Below are 18,183 nucleotides of genomic sequence, written 5' to 3' on the forward strand. Positions count from 1 at the left end.
TGTGTGCCAGGCTTTGTTACTGGAGCACCCTATTTCTGATACTACCTTCGGTTCCAATAATCTTTTGCTACATAACAAACCACCACAAAACTTAATGGCTGAAAACAACAAGGTGGGCAGGGCTGAGTGGCAGCAGCTTGTCTCTGTTCCATGCAGTGTCAGCTGTGGCAGGCTGACCAGGGCTGGAGGATCACTTCCACCACATGCTGACAAGTTGGTTTTGCCTATTGGTTTCTCTCCACATGGACCTCACCCGGGGTAGCCTTGCCTCCTCACACATGGTAGGTGGGTTCCAGAAGTGAATGTCCCAAGAAACAGGAAGTGGAAACTGCTAGTTTTTTCAGCCCTAAGCTCAGAAACTGGCAGTGTCATTTCCACTATAGTCTATTGGTCCAATATCACAGAGATTGATGTAAGGAATGTCAAAGAATTTTGGGGCCATGTTTTAAAACTGCCACATTCTTCTAAGGGTTTCATTGTTTGTCTTTTATATTTCACCCTTTTAATCCGTGTAGAATTTCTTTTTTTAATCATTACTGGGCTGGTTATATTTTTCTTTGTGTTTCTTAATTAGGTGGAGTTCCCATACAGTGAAATATACAAACCTTAAGTGTACAATTTGATGAATTATAATCAGTGTAAGCACCCATGAACTACCCCAATTGAGTTAAAAGTCATTTCTGCCCATTCTCCACTCCCCAGAAGTCACCTCATGCCTCCTTACAGTCTTCACTCTCATCTTTATTTTTATTTCTATCACTGTAGATTAGATTTTTCTGTTCTGGAACTTAATATAAATTGATATACTACATATAGTATACTCTTTCCCATCTGGTTTGTTTCTCTCAAAATAATGTTTGTGAGAAGCTCTCTATCAATATTTTTTTTATAGTCACGTGGTATTTCAATAAGTGAATATACAACAATTTTTATATCTACTCTCTTGTTTATGGACATTTGGGTTTAGAACTAGTATGACTAAGTTGCTATGAATATTCTTATAATGTTTCATTTATTTTCATTACTCTTCTTATCTCTGAGTTCTTTCATTTTTATTTATTTTGTTTTCAGCAAACGAGTCACGTTTTGACATGGAAGTCCCACTTCTTAACAGACTTCAACCAATCCTTCAATTATTAGATCTACCTCCACACCCACCTCCAGAGGCACTGGCCCATTCTTGGGCCTTTTGTGAATTATAAGATGAAACAGCTTGGTTCTCAACATTGCCCACTCTTGGTTAAGGATTTAGCTTTCTTAGGTCTGCTGAGTCATTACTACTTTGCCAGTCTGCTTTCCAGCTTCCGAAATTGTATGTTGTCTTCTCTCTGTTATCTGGCTCATTTTAGTGGGTTTTATGAGAAAACAAAGTTAAATATTTATTTCAATTCATTTTATTTCTCCTTTTTTCCTTTCTTTATTTTCACCTCTCACCTTCCATATCACTCCTCCTCCTTTCTATTTTCCATTTCTTCTCTCCATCTTGCTTCCCCTTAGAATGATAAAAGTGGGAGAGTCCCAGGAGAGCTCAGCCCCCTCATTTTACTGATGGTAAACATGAGACCCAAAAAGGGCAGCATTTCATCCACAGCCCACACAGCTACTTCTCTTATCCTGTTTGTCTTTAATAAAAAAAAGAGACGTTTTGTCCTCCAACTCCTTCAGTTAGTGAGCCATGACAGTGTGAGAAAGGAGAGTATCCCCTACTGAAATGGAAGCCTGGAAGGCAAATCAGCAGGGAGAGTGTCATAGCTGAGCAGGCTTCGGGAGTCCTTCGGGAGACCAAGGAAATAATTCTGTTTAGGACCGCCTCTTTAGCGAGCCCTTCCCCACCACGGTGCCAGGTGGAGGGTTGCAGTTAGGGGAGTGCCCAGCTATCATGACAGGAGAAACTACTGAAACAAACAAATACCTGGATGGGACCCTCAAGCCCTTATCATATTTTTCTTTATTCCTTTTTAAAAATTCTTTTACTACTTTCTTGGACCTGAGTGTTGATATAGAAGATAAAAAGGGGACTCCAAGGCCCAGAACAGAAAACAAGGCAAGTGACCAATGGTGCGACCATTCTAAGTCCAAGGCTGAACACACTCTCTCTCTCTCTCTCTCTCTCTCTCTCTCTCTCTCTCTCTCTCTCTCTCTCTCTCTTTAAATTTCCATAATCCCACAATTCCTTAAACATATAAGGTAAGATACACAAAGAATATGTGAGCAACCAAGCACCAAAAATGAAAGTACACATATCGGGGAAATTGTTTAAATTTTTTTTTCAGTGCACAAAAAGCAAAGTGCAAGTTCCATGCCTTGGCTTTTGGTCAGGCTGTTCTTCCAGCAGGCTATGTTCCCAGAGCCTTTGGTCATGCAATTTGGGCTGGCAGCAGCTGGGCACAGCCACCCTCTACCTCCTCCCACAGTGTGTCACCAGCTTAGCAGCTGGGAGACCTGCTCAGGACGAGAGTCCAGGGTACAAAAGACTGAAGAGAACACTTGTCCAACTTCTCTACCCCATGGACTCATTAAGCTTTTTAAATTTCATTATTTGTCTCCTGCAGTTTGTATTTACTTAAACAAGAACGGCAGCACAGGCCCCCACTTAGATAAGAAGAAGGTCCAGCAGCTCCCTGACCATTTTGGGCCAGCCCGTGCCTCTGTGGTATTGCAGCAGGCTGTCCAGGCTTGCATCGACTGTGCTTATCACCAGAAAACTGTCTTCAGCTTCCTCAAGCAGGGCCACAGTGGTGAGATTATCTCAGGTAAGCTCCCTTGGGCGAGACCTTCTCAATTGGCTAATTTCTGACAGGGCATCCTGATTCCCACTTCACACCTAAAGGCTCTGGAGAAGTGTGAAGGTATCCCTTCCTCAGAGAATCCTCACTTACAACGCCCTGAGCACCTCTGCCAAGTAGAATACCCACACGGACTCTGTTTAGATCTTAACTGAGCCTCTAAACAGATGCCTCTACTGTGGACCTGCTTAACTGCTCCATACAGAAAATATATGAGTGTGTTGTTTTAAAGGTATTCTGGGAGCTAGAAGAATCAAAAGGGGGCTGTACTATGGCAACAGGAGAGTTTCTCTAGACTGCCATGGCCTCCCACCTGGCGTGAGGGAACCATATATTCTTTTCTCGATCTTTTAACTCCTTAGCTTCCCAGTTCAAAGCCAGCCCTGATCCAAGGGAGTTGACTGCCAGGGCAGAGAGGAAAGAGTCATTCCCTCTTCCTTTCCCGCTATGAGATGAGTCAGCTGCACAGTGTTCTGTTGTTTTCACTGAGAATATTTACTTTTTCTGCTGTGCCCCTGTTCTCTTTCAGTTCTCATAAGTCCAAAACCCTATTCTTTACCCATCAAACCTATGAAGACTTGACCTAAAGCCTTTCAGTCTTAACTGTATGCGCCTCCATAATCTCTTGCCCCTTCCTTCTAACGAGTTGCAATATCCAACCTCAGGAAACAGTTGACATGGAAAATCCCATGAATAATCCAACTGTATTCTTTCAGCAACATTTATTGAGCCCTTACTATATGTCGGAGGTTATTGCCAGACACTGGCCGGGGGAAGGGGAGAACGGAAGATGACAGGCTCAGACTCTGCCCTGGTGGAAAAGGAAGAATATCTCACGGCGAGAGGTGTTATAACAGAGAAGTATGTACAGGGTAGTGTCAGAGCCCAGACAAGAGTAATTGCCTGAGAAGAGGATGGGGCAAGCCAAGAAGGCATTGTTGCAGAAGGCTGAGAACTGCATAGGAAATCAAGCTTTCCTTTCCTTCTGAGGCAGAGGACACGCCCTAGTCTCTCCTTTGCTTTTGTGCAACAGTCTGCAGGGACCTGGCTTCTTCACTGCCTCTCTCTCTCTCTCTCTCTCTCTCTCTCTCTCTCTCTCTCTCTCTCTCTCTCTCTCTCTCTCCCCCCCCCCCCCCTCTCTAACATATTTTTATTGATTTCAGCGAGGAAGGGAGAGGGAAAGAAAGAAATATCAATGATGAGAGAATCATTGACTGGCTGCCTCCCGCACACCTCCCACTGGGGATCAAGCTTGCAACCCGGGCACATGCCCTAACCGGGAACCAAACTGTGACCCACCAGTTCACAGGTTCACTGCCTCTTTTTAGGGCAATCACCTACACCTCCTATAGGGTACTTTCTCTGCCCCAAAATTGGTTTCTGAGAACAGTCTATCCCCCCCACACCCCATTTCCTGCTGCTCTCAGAGACAAATGCAGAGGCTTTTAGCTTTTTAAAGACTAGACAGATACTTTTTGAATAGAAATAGAGTAAAATAAAACGAAGCATGGCATAGTTCCAAATGTTGCTGAAATTCTAGTGCTCTTATACAGATCGGATTGTGTGCCCAAACCATTGCTGGCAATGGCTGTATTCTCTTCGGCCCAGTTCCTCTGTTCTTGGGCAGTTCTTATGGAAATAGCACCCTAAATGAACAGATTTCCTGGATGAGGCCCAGCCAACTGATGGAGCAGATAGAATTATGTTCACAGTTGTTTTCACAAGTTGAGTAAAATCCTTCCAGAGCCCCGGGTGCAACAGACTTGGCCTGGCCACTCCCATTACTGCAAGCCCTTTGGAGTTGGAGGCAAAAATCAAACCCTCGAGGGAGGGTGGGAGGGAGGGAGGAAACGTGGGCACTGATTGCCTTTGTGTAACCAGGTAAGCCTGAGACACGCTGTGGGCTGGCCTGCCCAGCGCTGCACTGAACTGCCTGCCTGACATGCTCAGCCCTGTTTACTTCACTTCACAGCCGTGTTTGATCGAGAACAACACACCCTCAACCTCCCAGCAGTCAACAGCATCACCTACGTTCTCCGCTTCCTGGAGAAACTCTGCCACAACCTTCACAGTGACAATCTGTTTGGCAACCAGCCTTTTACACAGACTCACTTGTCACTCACCAACACAGAGTACAGCCACAGCCACGACAGGTACCTACCAGGTAGGAGCTGGGATGGGGCCTGGGCTAAGAAAGGGGGCAGGGCTAGTAGCAGCTCTAGGGAGGGCCTGGGATCAGCCCTCTGACCTGCTAGCCTGGCACCTATTATCCAGAAGTCTGGTTTTCTGTCCTTAACCTTTGCCCCATCTGGGACTTTTTGGTTTTCTCTCATCTTTACTGTCTCTTTGGGATTTTGTCCCCTCTCTGTAGAATGAACTTTCTTTCCTCTGGTTTTGTCCCTAAAAAAAGGTGGTTCACGAATCCTCTTCTGAGCTCCAAACTGCATGTGGAGTCACAGTACGTCTCCCAGTGTGAGTCTGGCAGCAAAGGCCTACCATAGATCTCCCTTGCCAGCAGGAAGGTTTAGTCTCAAGCTACAGATTGAGAAATGTGCTCCTTGGTGATTGGCCATCTACTCTTTCCTTTGGCACGTAGCCCTAACTCCTCCTGCACTGCCAGTCTAGCAAGTCAATTCAAGTTCCTGCTGTTTCTAACTAGGCTGGAAAATAACTTTCTTAGTTAACATACCAGACCCACAACGGGAAAGCGGATGCCACGTGGCCGGATCAGTGACTAAGCACTTCCGAGAGAGGTTAAAGAGTGAATGGAACGCAGCATCTCTAATCTGGAGCCCAGGACACAGACCACAGGGAGGGAAGGAAAGCTCGGCCCTAAACGTAGCGAGGTAGGTCATTGTTGAGAGAGGGAGGATAGGCCTTTAAAGGAGTCCTGCGGACTTTGTCCTGGCCTGAGGAGTGGAGAGGTGGTGCTGTCAGCTTCAGAGCTGTGCTGTCTGTTGATGGGGGAGCATATAAGTCTGAAAGGTGCCCTCTTCTGACCTTCTCTAACCAGTCTTGTTCTCACACTGCCTTCCCTAGTAATCTTTTTATTATTATCTTAGCAGAATCACTTGTGATAAAGTGCCACTTCTGAAGAATGTGCTCAGGGAAGTGACTACTCACCCAGCCCCCGCCACCACCACCCCCTTTATTTTTGCATCCAAATGAGCATTGCTTACATAACTTATAAAAATATACCTGACTTTCAAATACTGCTTGTGGGGACCAGGCCATCTGGTCTGCGCAGACATATTTGTGACCCCGTCATTGATCCTTTTTCTTACCTAACCTGCTCTAAATTGTGTTCTTTCAGCATCAGAATCTCTGAGAACAGAAAAAGGCATTCTCACCTAGAGTTAGAATGTCCCACTTGGAGTCAGGGCTGAGCATGGTGAAGTTGGTGCAGACAAAGGCAGGCTATGAAATGTCCCCAGCTATAGGCAATCAGGAACTCTAAGTTGTACTTCAGTTATGAAAGTAAAGCCCGCCTGGGATTCTGGAAGAGCAGATACATGAAAGGGAGTAGCATGTCCATGAGTGTAGCTGCTAATCTAAAGACAGATTTCTCAAAGAAATAGCCACTCCGAATTCCTCAATGGAATATGGTCATTAAGAACTAAGAGAAATGTCCTGGTAGCAGCATGCAGAGACTAGTAGCAATGCATATCATGGACCTGCAGTCCTCAAGGTAATTTGGTATTATGGGCATTACCTTTCCTGGGTATTCTATTCCAATTTGCATCTGTCTGCTGATTCAGATAAGAGGAAGCAAGCTTTAACCTCTTATCCTTACCCCTCACCAAAGAGACCAATACTAGGGTTATCACATTCCACCATTGGCTGTCCCCCTTTCCTTCCCTCATTTTCAGACAGATTCAGTCAACTTTGCACCCTCTTGTGCTCTCTAACCTCTGGTTCTCATAGTGGGTTCCCAGCCACTTAGCTGCTCTCACCCTAGTTTTTATTTGCTTCTCTGAAATGAGCATTTTAACTCTGCTCAGGCAAGTCAGAGCACCATCTAGATTTCTGACTCCTCTGTGCTCCTTTACTTATCTGAATTCTGCTTAAATACTCCTAATGCTAAGTTGCTCACTGTCACCTTTGGCAATCAGTCTTACTGTTAGACCCTCTGATTGTGAAAATGCCTCTCTTTATAGCTGAAATCTGTCTTCTTTTAATGCCTGCCCACTGTTGCATTCTCTGCCTTCCCAGTCCTCTTCCCATCCCATGACTGCCGTTAGGGTTTTTGTCTCTGACTGTTCTCCAGATTCTACATTCCCAGGTTTTTCCTTCTTTGCTTCTCACCAGTATTCTGGTCACCCTCCGCTGGGAACTCTGGTTTTTAAGGTCAGCCTTGCAATACGATACTCAGAGAAGATCTGCCACTCACTAAAAATAAATGCATAAGGACAAGATCCTTATCTGTCTGTTTACCTTTGCATAACCCCATCCCTAGCATAGTGGCTTGCAAATAAAGAGTGCTCAACCAAATGTTGTTGAATGAATGAATGAACTCCCTCTCATGCTGGTTGTTCTCCTGTCTCCAGCATATCAACAGCAAATTTAATTGACATTGGCCTTATGAGGTTCAGGATTTTCATCTCCATTTTACAGATGGGTAAATTGAATCCCAGGAAAAAGGCAGTGATTGTTGACTAGTGATTGTGCTAGAAATAGAGAACTCAAGTCTTCCAGCCTCAAATTCTGATCCCTGGGCCAGAGGTTTCAAAGTTTGCTTTGTTTTAGCAGAACTCCTTTTTTTTTTACAAAGTTAAGATGATATGAAACTCTGGTGCATAGAAGTTAAAACCGGAGCTGTTTTGATAGAAACTGGGATGAGACCCAGAGCCCTATTTCCTTGGCCTCTCTCTTAAAGCCCCCAGGCCTGAAAGCATTGCAGTCTCTGGCTTTATCCTAGTGAGGGCAGCCAGGGCCTCACAGATCAGCCTTTAGTAGAACCTCCCAGAGCCTCAGGTCTGATTTTTTCCACTGCATCTCATTAGGATAAGATCTTATGGCCTTGCCTAGTCCAGTACCACCAGTCCAGATTTTCAGGTCCCTCAATTTAGAATTCAGATTTCAGTTACCATTCTTAGCATTGCTGAGAGGAAAAGACACTTACTGATTTGCATCAGCATCTGGTAAGCCACAGGCATTGTCATCATAATTATTTTTCACATCTGTTAGCTCTTGTGAGGCAGGTGGTATTATCTCCACTGAGTAAAATGAGGACTAGAAAGGTGAGATTGTCCTGCTGATAAATGCAGAAATTCCACTTTATCTATTTTTTGAGCTATTGCGGAGAACATACGTAGGTTTGCCACTCTTAACTCTGAATGAAGAATAACAACAACTTCAGCCTTTGTAAAGTTCATCCCATTTCATTTCCTCATTTGATGTTCTCAGCATGACAAAGGGTGGTTTTTCCATTTTACAGATGAAGAAATTGGTGCTCAGAGAAGACAACTTATTGAGGATGACACACCTAATAAAAGGCAGGAGCTCAGGCACAGTACTCAGGCCTTGCTTTCTGGATTGGGTTCCTGTCCTTGTCTCAAGGCAGGACAATGCTGTAGTCATCTCTCCTGGAAAATAGGAATCTGAAACCTCACCTGCAGAATGGGAGTGGATATGGTTTAGGTATTCTGGGGCCTCAGAGACTTCTCTCTTCAGAATCATTTCTAGGGGAGGGCTTCATTAGTTAAATTCCCTGAGATAAGGGTGAAATCTGTCTCATGCTAGATTTGACATTAAGCCCATGGTTACCAAGAAATTTTAGGTGAGTAGCAGAAAGCAGTTCTAAAATCCTAAACCATCTTGCCACAGAGGTCTTATTGTATGCCAGACAATGAGCTTGAATTTATTATTTATTAGAGGACCTAAATGAATCCCAAGCATTGTCTAAACACCAGAATTCTGAGAAGAACCACAAAGGACAGTGATATGATCCAATTCCTGAGACACCCACCCATCCCCACCCCCCGTCATAAGCAGAGAATGCTGTGGCCAGGGCTAAGGAGCTGTTTTGATGTCTAGAACCCAGTGATGAGGCAGAATCTGCTTCAGGTTCTGCAGTGCAGTGCTTAGGGGCTGCTGCTGGTGTTGGGCCATGGCCTGGGTATAGAAATGTCAGGCTGAGATTCCCTTTACAAAGGTTTTCATAGCTACTTCCTTTTGATATTTACAAGCCCCTTGGAAGAAAGGGGCTTCCTATGTTATAACGAGGTCCGAGGGAAACACCTTGCCTGCAGAGGGCAGAGTCAAATTCTAACCCAGATTCTGGTCCTGTGCCCACATTCTCACCACTGTACATTCCAGCGTCCTTGGAATGTTTCTGTAGAACAAGGCAAATATGAAGGGGGTGGAGGGCATAGGAGCAGATCCTTTGCAGACAGGCCTTTAGCCAGGCATCAAGAAGCTGGCTGAGTGTACTTCTGAAGTGCCCTCACCTAAGCAAGTGTATCTCTTCTCCAGCACCCTATTCTTTGCTATAAGCTTATGTGTAAGGCAGCCTCTTCCTATTTTTTTAAGGTTCTTCTTATCTAGAAAAAGCGGAAGATATCTAGACCAGAAGAAACCTCAAAGACCATCTAGTCTAAGAGGAAGTATCTCTGAGGAAATCCAAGTCCAGAGAGAGGCACTGGGCTTGACTCATACCACCTAGTGAGAGCCAGAGTGGTGACTGGTACACAGGCCTCCTGAGACCCAGCCTAGGACTTCCTGTTTGGCTGCTTTTGCTCCATCCAGACAGGTCCCTGGGAGCCAGCGCCACAGCAGTCCTTCTGGACTATTCTCTGCTCTAACTCTTGTTTTACTGTTTTCCAGGTGAAACCTTTGTACTAGGGAATAGTCTGGCCCGGTCCTTGGAGCCACACTCAGACTCAATGGACTCCACCTTGAAACCCACCAACCTTGTCAGCACTTCCCAAAATCTTCGAACCTCAGGGTACCGGCCTTTGCTTCCATCCTGTGGCCTCTCACTGAGTGCTGCCTCAGCTATGCGTAGACTGTGCGCCAGGGGTAAGCTTACCAGAGTTCTGGCCCTCCTGCCTTCCCTCATTCTTTCCTTCCTTCATTCTTTCCTTCCTTTCTTCCTTCCTGAGCTCTGGGAGGCTAGAAGGGACTTGGCTCTGTTTCGCTGTGTCTGGTGGTTGGGCTAGGGTCTGGGCTTACCATTGTGCCTGGGGAGGCGACGGAAGCTCTGGGATTGGCTTGAGAATAATGGTAACTAAAACATAGAGCCAAAGGGACAGGGAAGAATTCATTCATTCCTTCGATGGCCACTTACTTGAACACTGTTTGGCATGGGGATGCAAAAATTGGTCACTTATTGTCCTCAAGGAGCTCACAGTATTGTGGAAGAGATACTTAAATAGGTAATTGTAAAACAACATCTTAGAGTAGTTGCAGATATTCTCTATTCGTATAAAAACTGCAAGAAGGAACACGTAACACAAGCTAGATGTCCAGGGGAAGCTTCCTTGAGGAAGTGATGCCCTTTCTGAGACTTGAAGGGTGACTGTATGAATGGCCCTATCAGGAGTGATAGGGGAGGGAGAGCTTTCCACAGAGCACAGCATGAACAAGGGCAAAGGGAAAGAGCTAGCACAGAGTGTGCCAGGAACCGCATGCTGTTTGGTGTTGCTGAATCAAAGGAAAATACTGGGACTTGAAAGAGAAAAGCCTGGAAAGGTCAGGCTTATACCACAGAGGACCTTAAATGCCACATGGAAGAGTTTGGAGTTGATCTTGTAGGCAATGTGAAGTTATCAAAGGCTTTTAATTAGAGGTAAGACCTAAAAAAGTTCGTTTTCAGTAGATCATTAACTACTATGTTGAGGATGGATTAGAGGAGTGACAAGACTAGAGAGACCAGTTACAAGGTTACGAGCATGAGCCAGACCAGAAGTGATAAAGGCCTAGATTAGGGCAGTGGTAGAAGGTGTGTAGAAGAGAGACTAGGTTTGAAACTATTCACCAGGTAAATTTAGTCAAATTTGAGGATCGTGAGGAAGAATGGAGTGGGAATGTCTTCCAGGTTTCGAGATGAGGCGGCTGGATAAATGGTGGTGCCTAGAAGAGAAAGAAGGGTAGGGAGCCCATGGATCATCTAGGTGATATTTAGAGGTGGTGGCTATTCAGATCTGATTCTCAGGGAAGAGGACTGAGCTGTAGTTAAATATTTGGGAGTCATCAACACATAGATGGTAGTTGAAGCTGTAGGGTGAATGGCACCCATTTCCCAGGAGTATGTGTAGAATGAAAACCGTTAACTATGATGGAGTCCTGGGGACCAATGTATAGGAGATAGGAACAGGAAGAAGATCCCACCCAGGAGACAAAGGAGTAGTCAAATGTGAGGAAAAACAGAAGACTTTAATATTGTGGCAGCCAGGGCAATAGGGAATGTTTTAAGGAGAGCACAGCAAAGGGTCAGTAAAATAAGGATGGAGAAATATCTACTGGATTTGTAGCTTCAATGTTGGTGAAGGGTAGTGAGGGCAGATGGCAGTGGGTAGGAATATCAAGGAGAGTTTGTTGAAAAAAAGAAAGACGATGACCTTCCAAAGAAGGTCTTCTGGAGTGGAAGCACACTGGGCATGCTTATCAGTATACAACTTGAGTCTTCCAAGGAGAAGAAATTAAGAATATGGGAAAGAGGAAAAAGTAAGGCCTGGAGAGTTGTAGGAAGGATTAGGGATAAAGGGCACAGGCAGATAGCTCTTAAACCAGAAGGAGACACTCCCTGTTCTCTGACACTGGAGGGAAGATTGTGGCCATGAGTAAATGGAGAGGGGCTGAGTAAGGAAGGCTTAGGTGTCTGAAAGATGGAACTGGTCCTAAAGAAGACAGGGGGAAATGGGTGAAGGAGAAGGAAATTGTTTGTGGGAAACACCAAGGTCCAGCTGTGCTTGCAGACTAATTTGGAAGTTTGCAAGAGCCATAGTTTTCTTCTGTGGTTCTTAGAAACCTAGATGTGGGGTAAGAAAAGAGTTTGAAATTAAGGTTTCATGTTTAGTCAAGCTAGTAGGACAAGAGGGGGCAGGGAGTAAGGAAGCATATAAAGGAATCGAGGAGCTAGAGGGAGAGGAGTTTAGATCAACACTGGATCTGGGCAGGGTGGGGAAGGAGCAAGGCTGAGAGAAGGCTGAAGGTGGGGAACTGTAAGATTGATATGTTGATAATCTTGTTATGTCAAGGTTATAATGGACATAAGTCACAAGACAGTTGGGAAGACAGGGTTGAGGTCAGAAAGTGGCATGTTTAAAATTCTGAAGTGATGTTTAAAATTGTTCCAAGTGATGGTAAAAACCAGAGAGTGAATTTGGCAATTGGTATTTGAAGTAGAGTAGATGTGAAAGTCACTGGCAGAGAGAGGCAAGGAAGTTGAATAGATTGCTGATTGCCTCTGAAAATTATGGCAGGAATTGGGGTGGAATTGAAGGCAGTGAGCTAAATACCAAAAAGTCTTCATTTAACAAGGGGTAGAAACACTGAGATTTATAGACAATAGTGTGGCCTCTGAAGAACATGAGCTTTCATAGGAGGATGGTCTAAAAGTAGCAGTGGGAATATAGGAGATCTACCTTCACACCCCACGGCTGGACCTTTGGTGTTTCCCCACAAAAGGCCTTATTCTTTCACAGCCCAGGAATGTGTGGGCTGTAAAAGAATAAGGAGACTCCCTTAGCAAGGCCTGCAATGGAAAGAGGTGACCTCAGGAGAGAGTTTTCAGGGAGGCTGACAGGGGAAGAAGCCTGGGATGCCCCTCCCCCTGTGAGGCAGCAAAGTGGAGCATGAGAAGCTCTGAAGTAGAGGTAGAACTGAGAGTTGATCCCCTGCCTTGAGATTTGGGTAAGTCATCTCACCTCGCACATCTTCATGTTCCTCATATGCAAAATGAAGATGGTGACATCCACCTGGTCTTTCCACAGGAGTGTTAAAAGGATCTGATGGAAGCAGGGATATGGGATCGTTTTGGAAACTAACTCATTCCCCAGGTAGGAGGGCATTACTTTACTGTGATCTTCTCCAAGGCCCTGCTTCCGTTAGGAGTGCCTCATGTGGCACTGGCCTCAGATGTCACTGTTGTCCCCAGGCATCTTTACTCTTCCTTTGGAATACATTGAGTCTGTTGGCCAGGTCACGGTCTAGACCTTTTCTGATCCTGAAGAACCCACTAAGACTATGAAAGGATTCCATTCAGTTGGCCCTAAAATTGTTTCTCTCATAGAATTTAATGGATGTCAAGTCTATCCCCTCTTATTTCATGATCCAGGATGATTGGGCATCTGTTTGTTAGTCTGGCCTCTGTGGAGGTGCCTCACCTGCCTTAGTCATTCTCAGATTGAGACTCTCTCCCTTCTTTGAAGAGTAACCACAGCTATACCCATTGGGTGGAGGGGGAGAACCTTGATATAGTCTGTCTGAAAAATTGGGAATAGGAAAAGATAGAGACAGGGCATAACTCATCTCCTTCCTGCCTGTGTGGTCTTGGGCAAGTCCCTTCCCTTCTCTGAGCCTCACTTCTCTCATCTCTAAACTGAAGATGATAATTCCTTCAGGAGCTGTTTTAAGGGTTAAATGAGTGGACGGTGGTGGGAATTCTTTATAATGTTCATATATCAGACCTCTCTTCACCACTCATCACTACCGCCTGGTGCATGCCACAGTCATCTCTTATCTGGACTATCATAGGAGACTCATTTACAACTTGTCTCCTTCACTTGTCCTTGCCCCCTAACACCTATTATGAACACAGACTGTGAGAGGGATTCTTAGTTAGTTATAAATTGGTTCATGTCACTCCTGTGCTCAAACTCAACTCATGTCACTCTGGTCTTGCAGTGGCTTACAAGGTCTTCTGTTACCTCACCACCACTTCCCTGCCCAGCACACACATACACGCCTCGGAGATGTTATTCCTGCCACTTTTCTTCATTTACTCTGCTCTGGCACATTGCCTCCCTGCTCAACCCTAAATATGCTCATCACCCTCTGCCTCAAGGTCTTTGCTCAAATGTCTTCATCTCCGAAGAGTGTACATTCTAACAGGAATAGGCTAACAAACACATAATATATATAATAGTATTAGGTGAATATACATGTGTTTATAATATATACTAGAGGCCCAGTGCACGAAATTTGTGCATGGGGGGTGTTCCTCAGCCCAGCCTGCACCCTCTCCAATCTGGGACCCCTCGAGGGATATCCAGCTGCCCGATTAGGCCAGATCCAGGACTGCTGGCTCCCAACTGCTTGCCTGCCTGCCTTCCTGATTGCCCCTAACCACTTCTGCCGGCCAGCCTGATCACCCCCTAACCACTCCCCTGCCAGGCTGATTGATGCCTAACTGCTCCCCTGCCAGCCTGTTTGCCCCTAACTGCCCTCCCCTGCAGGCCTGGTCACCCCTAACTGCCCTCCCCTGCAGGCTTGGTCACCCCCAACTGCCCTCCCTTGCAGGCCTGGTCCCTCCCAACTGCCCTCCCCCGCTGGCCATCTTGTGTCGGCTATCTTGTTGTCCACATTGGGGCAGCCATCTTGTGTGTTGGAGTGGTGGTCAATTTGCATATTATTCATTTATTAGATAGGATTAGATAGGATCGAGGCCTGGTGCACGGGTGGGGGCTGGCTGGTTTGTCCTGAAGGGTGTCCCGGATCAGGGTGGGGGTTCCCTTGGGGTGTGGGGCAGCCTGGGTGAGGGGCCTGTGGTGGTTTGCAGGCTGGCCATGCCCCCTGGCGACCCAAGCAGAGGCCTGGTATCTGGGATTTATTTATCTTCTATAATTGAAACTCTGTAGCCTTGAGCAGAGCCAAGCCTCCTGCTTGCTCCGTGGCTGCAGCCATTTTTGTTGGGATTTATTTATCTTCTATAATTGAAACTTTGTAGCCTTAAGCAGAGGCCAAGGCAGGTGGAAAGCTTGGCTTCCTCAATTGCTGGGGAAACCCAAGCCTCCTGCTCTCTCTGTAGCCACAGCCATCTTGGTTGGGTTAATTTGCATACTCGCTCCTGAGTGGCTGGTGGGCGTGGCTTGTGGGTATAGCAGAGGTATGGTCAATTTGCATATTACTCTCTTATTAGATAGGATATGTATACGTGAATAATACTGTGCGTGTGCGTGTGTGTGTGTGTGTGTGTGTGTGTGTGTGTGTGTGATTTCTAGCTTCCCTTGGGTAGAGGAATTAGCTAAGCTGATCCAAAAAGGACACTCAGTTGTATATCTTTGTTCTGCTCTCCATAATCTCTGAGTTGGTTTCTGTCTTAGCATCACAGGGGACTTTCAGGGCAGGGAGAAGTGGCTGGCTATAGAGAGTTCTTTCCAACTTCCTGTCTACTGCCACCTCTAAAAAAGCCAATGGAATTTCTGTGGCTCTAATCCAGCACACTTCTCCCATGGTCTGCGCAGTGCCCAGCCCCAAGCTTAATCGAAGAGGCGTGACTGATTAAATCATTGGCCATTATGATTGAGCTCAATCTCCAGCCTCTCCCTTCCCCAGGAGTTTGGAGGTGGACCTGAAAGGTCCAACTCTCTAGCCACCTGGTTTGTTCTTCTGGCAACCAGCTCCCATCTTTAGGGTCTTTCCAATAGTCACCTCATTGACATACTCATAATGAAAGGGGCTCATTATAAATAACCTTTCTTTATCTCACCACTTGGGAAATTTAAAGGATTTTAAGAGTTCTGTGCCATAAATGGGTATGAAGACCGAATATGTATATTTCATTAGAAATCACAATATCATAAGGACATAGCAGGGGGGAAAAATAGAAGACATAGATACATAAAATTATTTTAGGTAGTTATATGTGCTGGAAAGAAAAAACAAAAACTATAGAGTAGTGGGGTTGAGAGTGACTGTGAGTGTCCCCCCCATGTCCCATGTGGTTCAGGGTTCAGGTTCAGGGTTTGGGTTCTGGAGGAGACCGCACACAAATGAAAGAGACTAAACAAGAAAATATAAATTTGGGAATTGGGGGCCAAGCGGGAGCCCAGCTCAAGAGGAAGGACTCGGCTTTGCTCTGGCCTTGCTATCCCTTTTATTCAGGTTTTGGGATACACCCATACCCCTTAGGCAGGCAATTCCAATAATAGCCAATCAGCAGGATTTACATAAAACTAAAAGGTGGAAGTTGCTTCAGCTACCATTGTCTCAACGAAACAGTGGGTGCTGAGCTCTGACCTTTCAGAGCTCAAGGTCTCCAGCCTTCCAGGTTCTTTGTCAACACCTCTCTGTTAGTGAAGACAATGGGCGGCTTCCAACAAGTGACAATGGGGAATGGAGTACTTTTACTAGTAGATCAGGGAAAGCCACTCTGAGGAATTGGTATTTGAGATGAGACCCAAATGTTGAGAAGGAATTGGGTATGCAAAGATCTGGAAAAAGAGCATTCCAGACAAAGGAAATTACAGGTCAAAAAATAAGAGCACAGCCTGTTCAAGTAGCAGCAAGAAAACTGGCTTGTCTGGATTATTGTGAGGGAAAGGTGGGGCGGGGCCTGGGACGTAAGGTCAGAAGGAGGAAGGGCCAGGTGATGGAGCAACTGCTCAGCCAAGGAGTTGAGATGTCCTGTCAGGTGTGATGGGAGGCCAATGCATGGAGTTTTTATGGACTGACACCATCCAATTCCTTTTTAAGGCTGCTTTGACTGCTTTCCTGATAATAGATTATTAGGTGATGTGATGGGAGAAGTGTGTAGAGGTTAAGCTGTAACCAGGGATACATGAAATGCTTTGTGAGGCCAGTTATTTCCATAGAAAAGTTTCATAGGGGAGCTGGTCCTTGAAGTCATCTCTTGCTTGCTAAGTTGGGGTTTGCCAAAGAAAAGAAATTGAAGGGAGAGGAGAGACACATTCCAGGAAGAGGGATGCGACGTACCAGAGATCTGTGGCAGGTGATGATCAGAATAGAAATCCCAACTCCCACAGGGAAGTGGCGATTGAGCCACGATTGAGATACAAGCTCTAAGCAGGGCACTAAAGTAATGCTGAGGCTTCTGGTAGCCAAAGCAAAACTTTCTGCCTCTGTACATTAGCTATAGTGAGGTCAGCTCTTCCCTAGGGTTTTATCCTCCACTTTTTTCTCCCTAGACCCCAAGAATTGGGCTCTGCTCTTGCCCAGTTCCCAAGGTCTCTCCAGTAATGGTCACCAGAACCACAGCAAAAGCAGTTACACCCACCAGCCCCACACCGAACCTAAGTAAGCCCATTACCTCATTTTACCCTGACTCTAGTCCAGAATGAGTCACAGCCTCAGTGTAAAATTCCTTCTATTTTCAAAATCAGATCTACCCTTAAAGAACAAAGATTTAACTTACGAAGACCCTTTGTGGAAACCCTCCCTCCCTCTGCTGCCTCTGGTCCCTCTGCTGTTAGCTCACCCATAGGGCCTTTCAGGACACGCCGAGGAGAGTGGTGGGGAGTTCAAACCAGTTCCCGCCCGTGATGCCAGCTGTCCCTCTGTCCTGCAGGGTCGGACCGATACCTGGAAAGCCGGGATGCCTCTCGAGTGAGTGCCCGGGACCCCTCCTCATGGACAGTCGAGGATGTGATGCAGTTTGTTCGGGAAACTGATCCTCAGCTTGGACCCCACGCTGACCTTTTTCGTAAACACGTAGGTGCCCCTGCCTGATCTCTGTCGGGTTCACTTCCGCAGCCTGTAGACCCTTAAGGTTCCAGGTCCCTTGATACAGCTCCGGAGACCACACTAACTTAGGGACAGAATCTGGGGTCTCAGTCAACCCTCACTGGGCACTGAGTTCAGCCTACTCCGCTGGGGTGAGATCTGATGCAGCCACATTCCTGCTGGGTGTGCGCCCTGTGGGCTCTGCAGCAGGGACAGGCCCTCCTCTTCCTAGGAACGCTGCTCTCTCGCCTGCCAGCCTTGGCCTGAGAATCAGGGGCCTTGGCCCACGTTAAAGAGTCCCTTGCCAAGTGGCCCCGAGCTCTCACCCTCATCAGGCCCTCATCTTCTAGCCTCTCACACATCTCTTCAAGTGACCAATGGCCCTGTGGCCAGGGACTACTCCTAAGCCCCACCTTGACCATTCTTCTGATTTGGGGCACAAGGCCATTTCCCCGGAGCCCCTGCTGCTTGGTGCAGTTCTCCCCTGGGGACACTCAGAACAGAACTGCTCCCTTCATTGGTCATTTAAACTTCCCATGCCGGTGGGTTTGGAGGGCGCTCTTAGCTCAGCCTGAGGGCCTCAGAGCTGCCCGGTAGGTGCCTGCTTTGTGTCTAGCCACACAGATGGTCCCTGCCGCTTAGGAAGGAAGAGGACTCAGAATAACAGGGTCATATACAGCCGTGGGAAGTGACACGCACACTGACTGGGGAGGCTTCCTAGAGGAGATGGAACTGAGCTGGACTCAGAGGTCTGGGAGGGGTCAGCGGAGAA

At 46.3% G+C, this 18,183-nt stretch overlaps 1 protein-coding gene across 9 annotated transcripts in view; it reads left to right on the plus strand.

Moving 5' to 3' along the window:
* The window catches only part of SCMH1 (Scm polycomb group protein homolog 1), a 140,814-nt gene that overhangs the window by 121,303 nt on the left and 1,328 nt on the right, over positions 1-18,183 (plus strand). For 6 of the 9 annotated variants that reach the window (XM_028160264.2, XM_054720455.1, XM_054720459.1 and 3 more), the window contains 5 exons: positions 2,553-2,753; positions 4,759-4,950; positions 9,612-9,806; positions 12,722-12,787; positions 17,257-17,399. In XM_028160264.2, coding sequence (XP_028016065.2) covers positions 2,553-2,753; positions 4,759-4,950; positions 9,612-9,806; positions 12,722-12,787; positions 17,257-17,399 — 797 coding nt within the window. The remainder of the gene's footprint in view (positions 1-2,552; positions 2,754-4,758; positions 4,951-9,611; positions 9,807-12,721; positions 12,788-17,256; positions 17,400-18,183) is intronic. The other 3 variants (XM_028160267.2, XM_054720460.1, XM_054720457.1) reach the window with 1 other exon arrangement.

The sequence above is a fragment of the Eptesicus fuscus genome, chromosome 9 (genome assembly GCF_027574615.1).
Source record: "Eptesicus fuscus isolate TK198812 chromosome 9, DD_ASM_mEF_20220401, whole genome shotgun sequence".
NCBI classification, from domain to species: domain Eukaryota; kingdom Metazoa; phylum Chordata; class Mammalia; order Chiroptera; family Vespertilionidae; genus Eptesicus; species Eptesicus fuscus.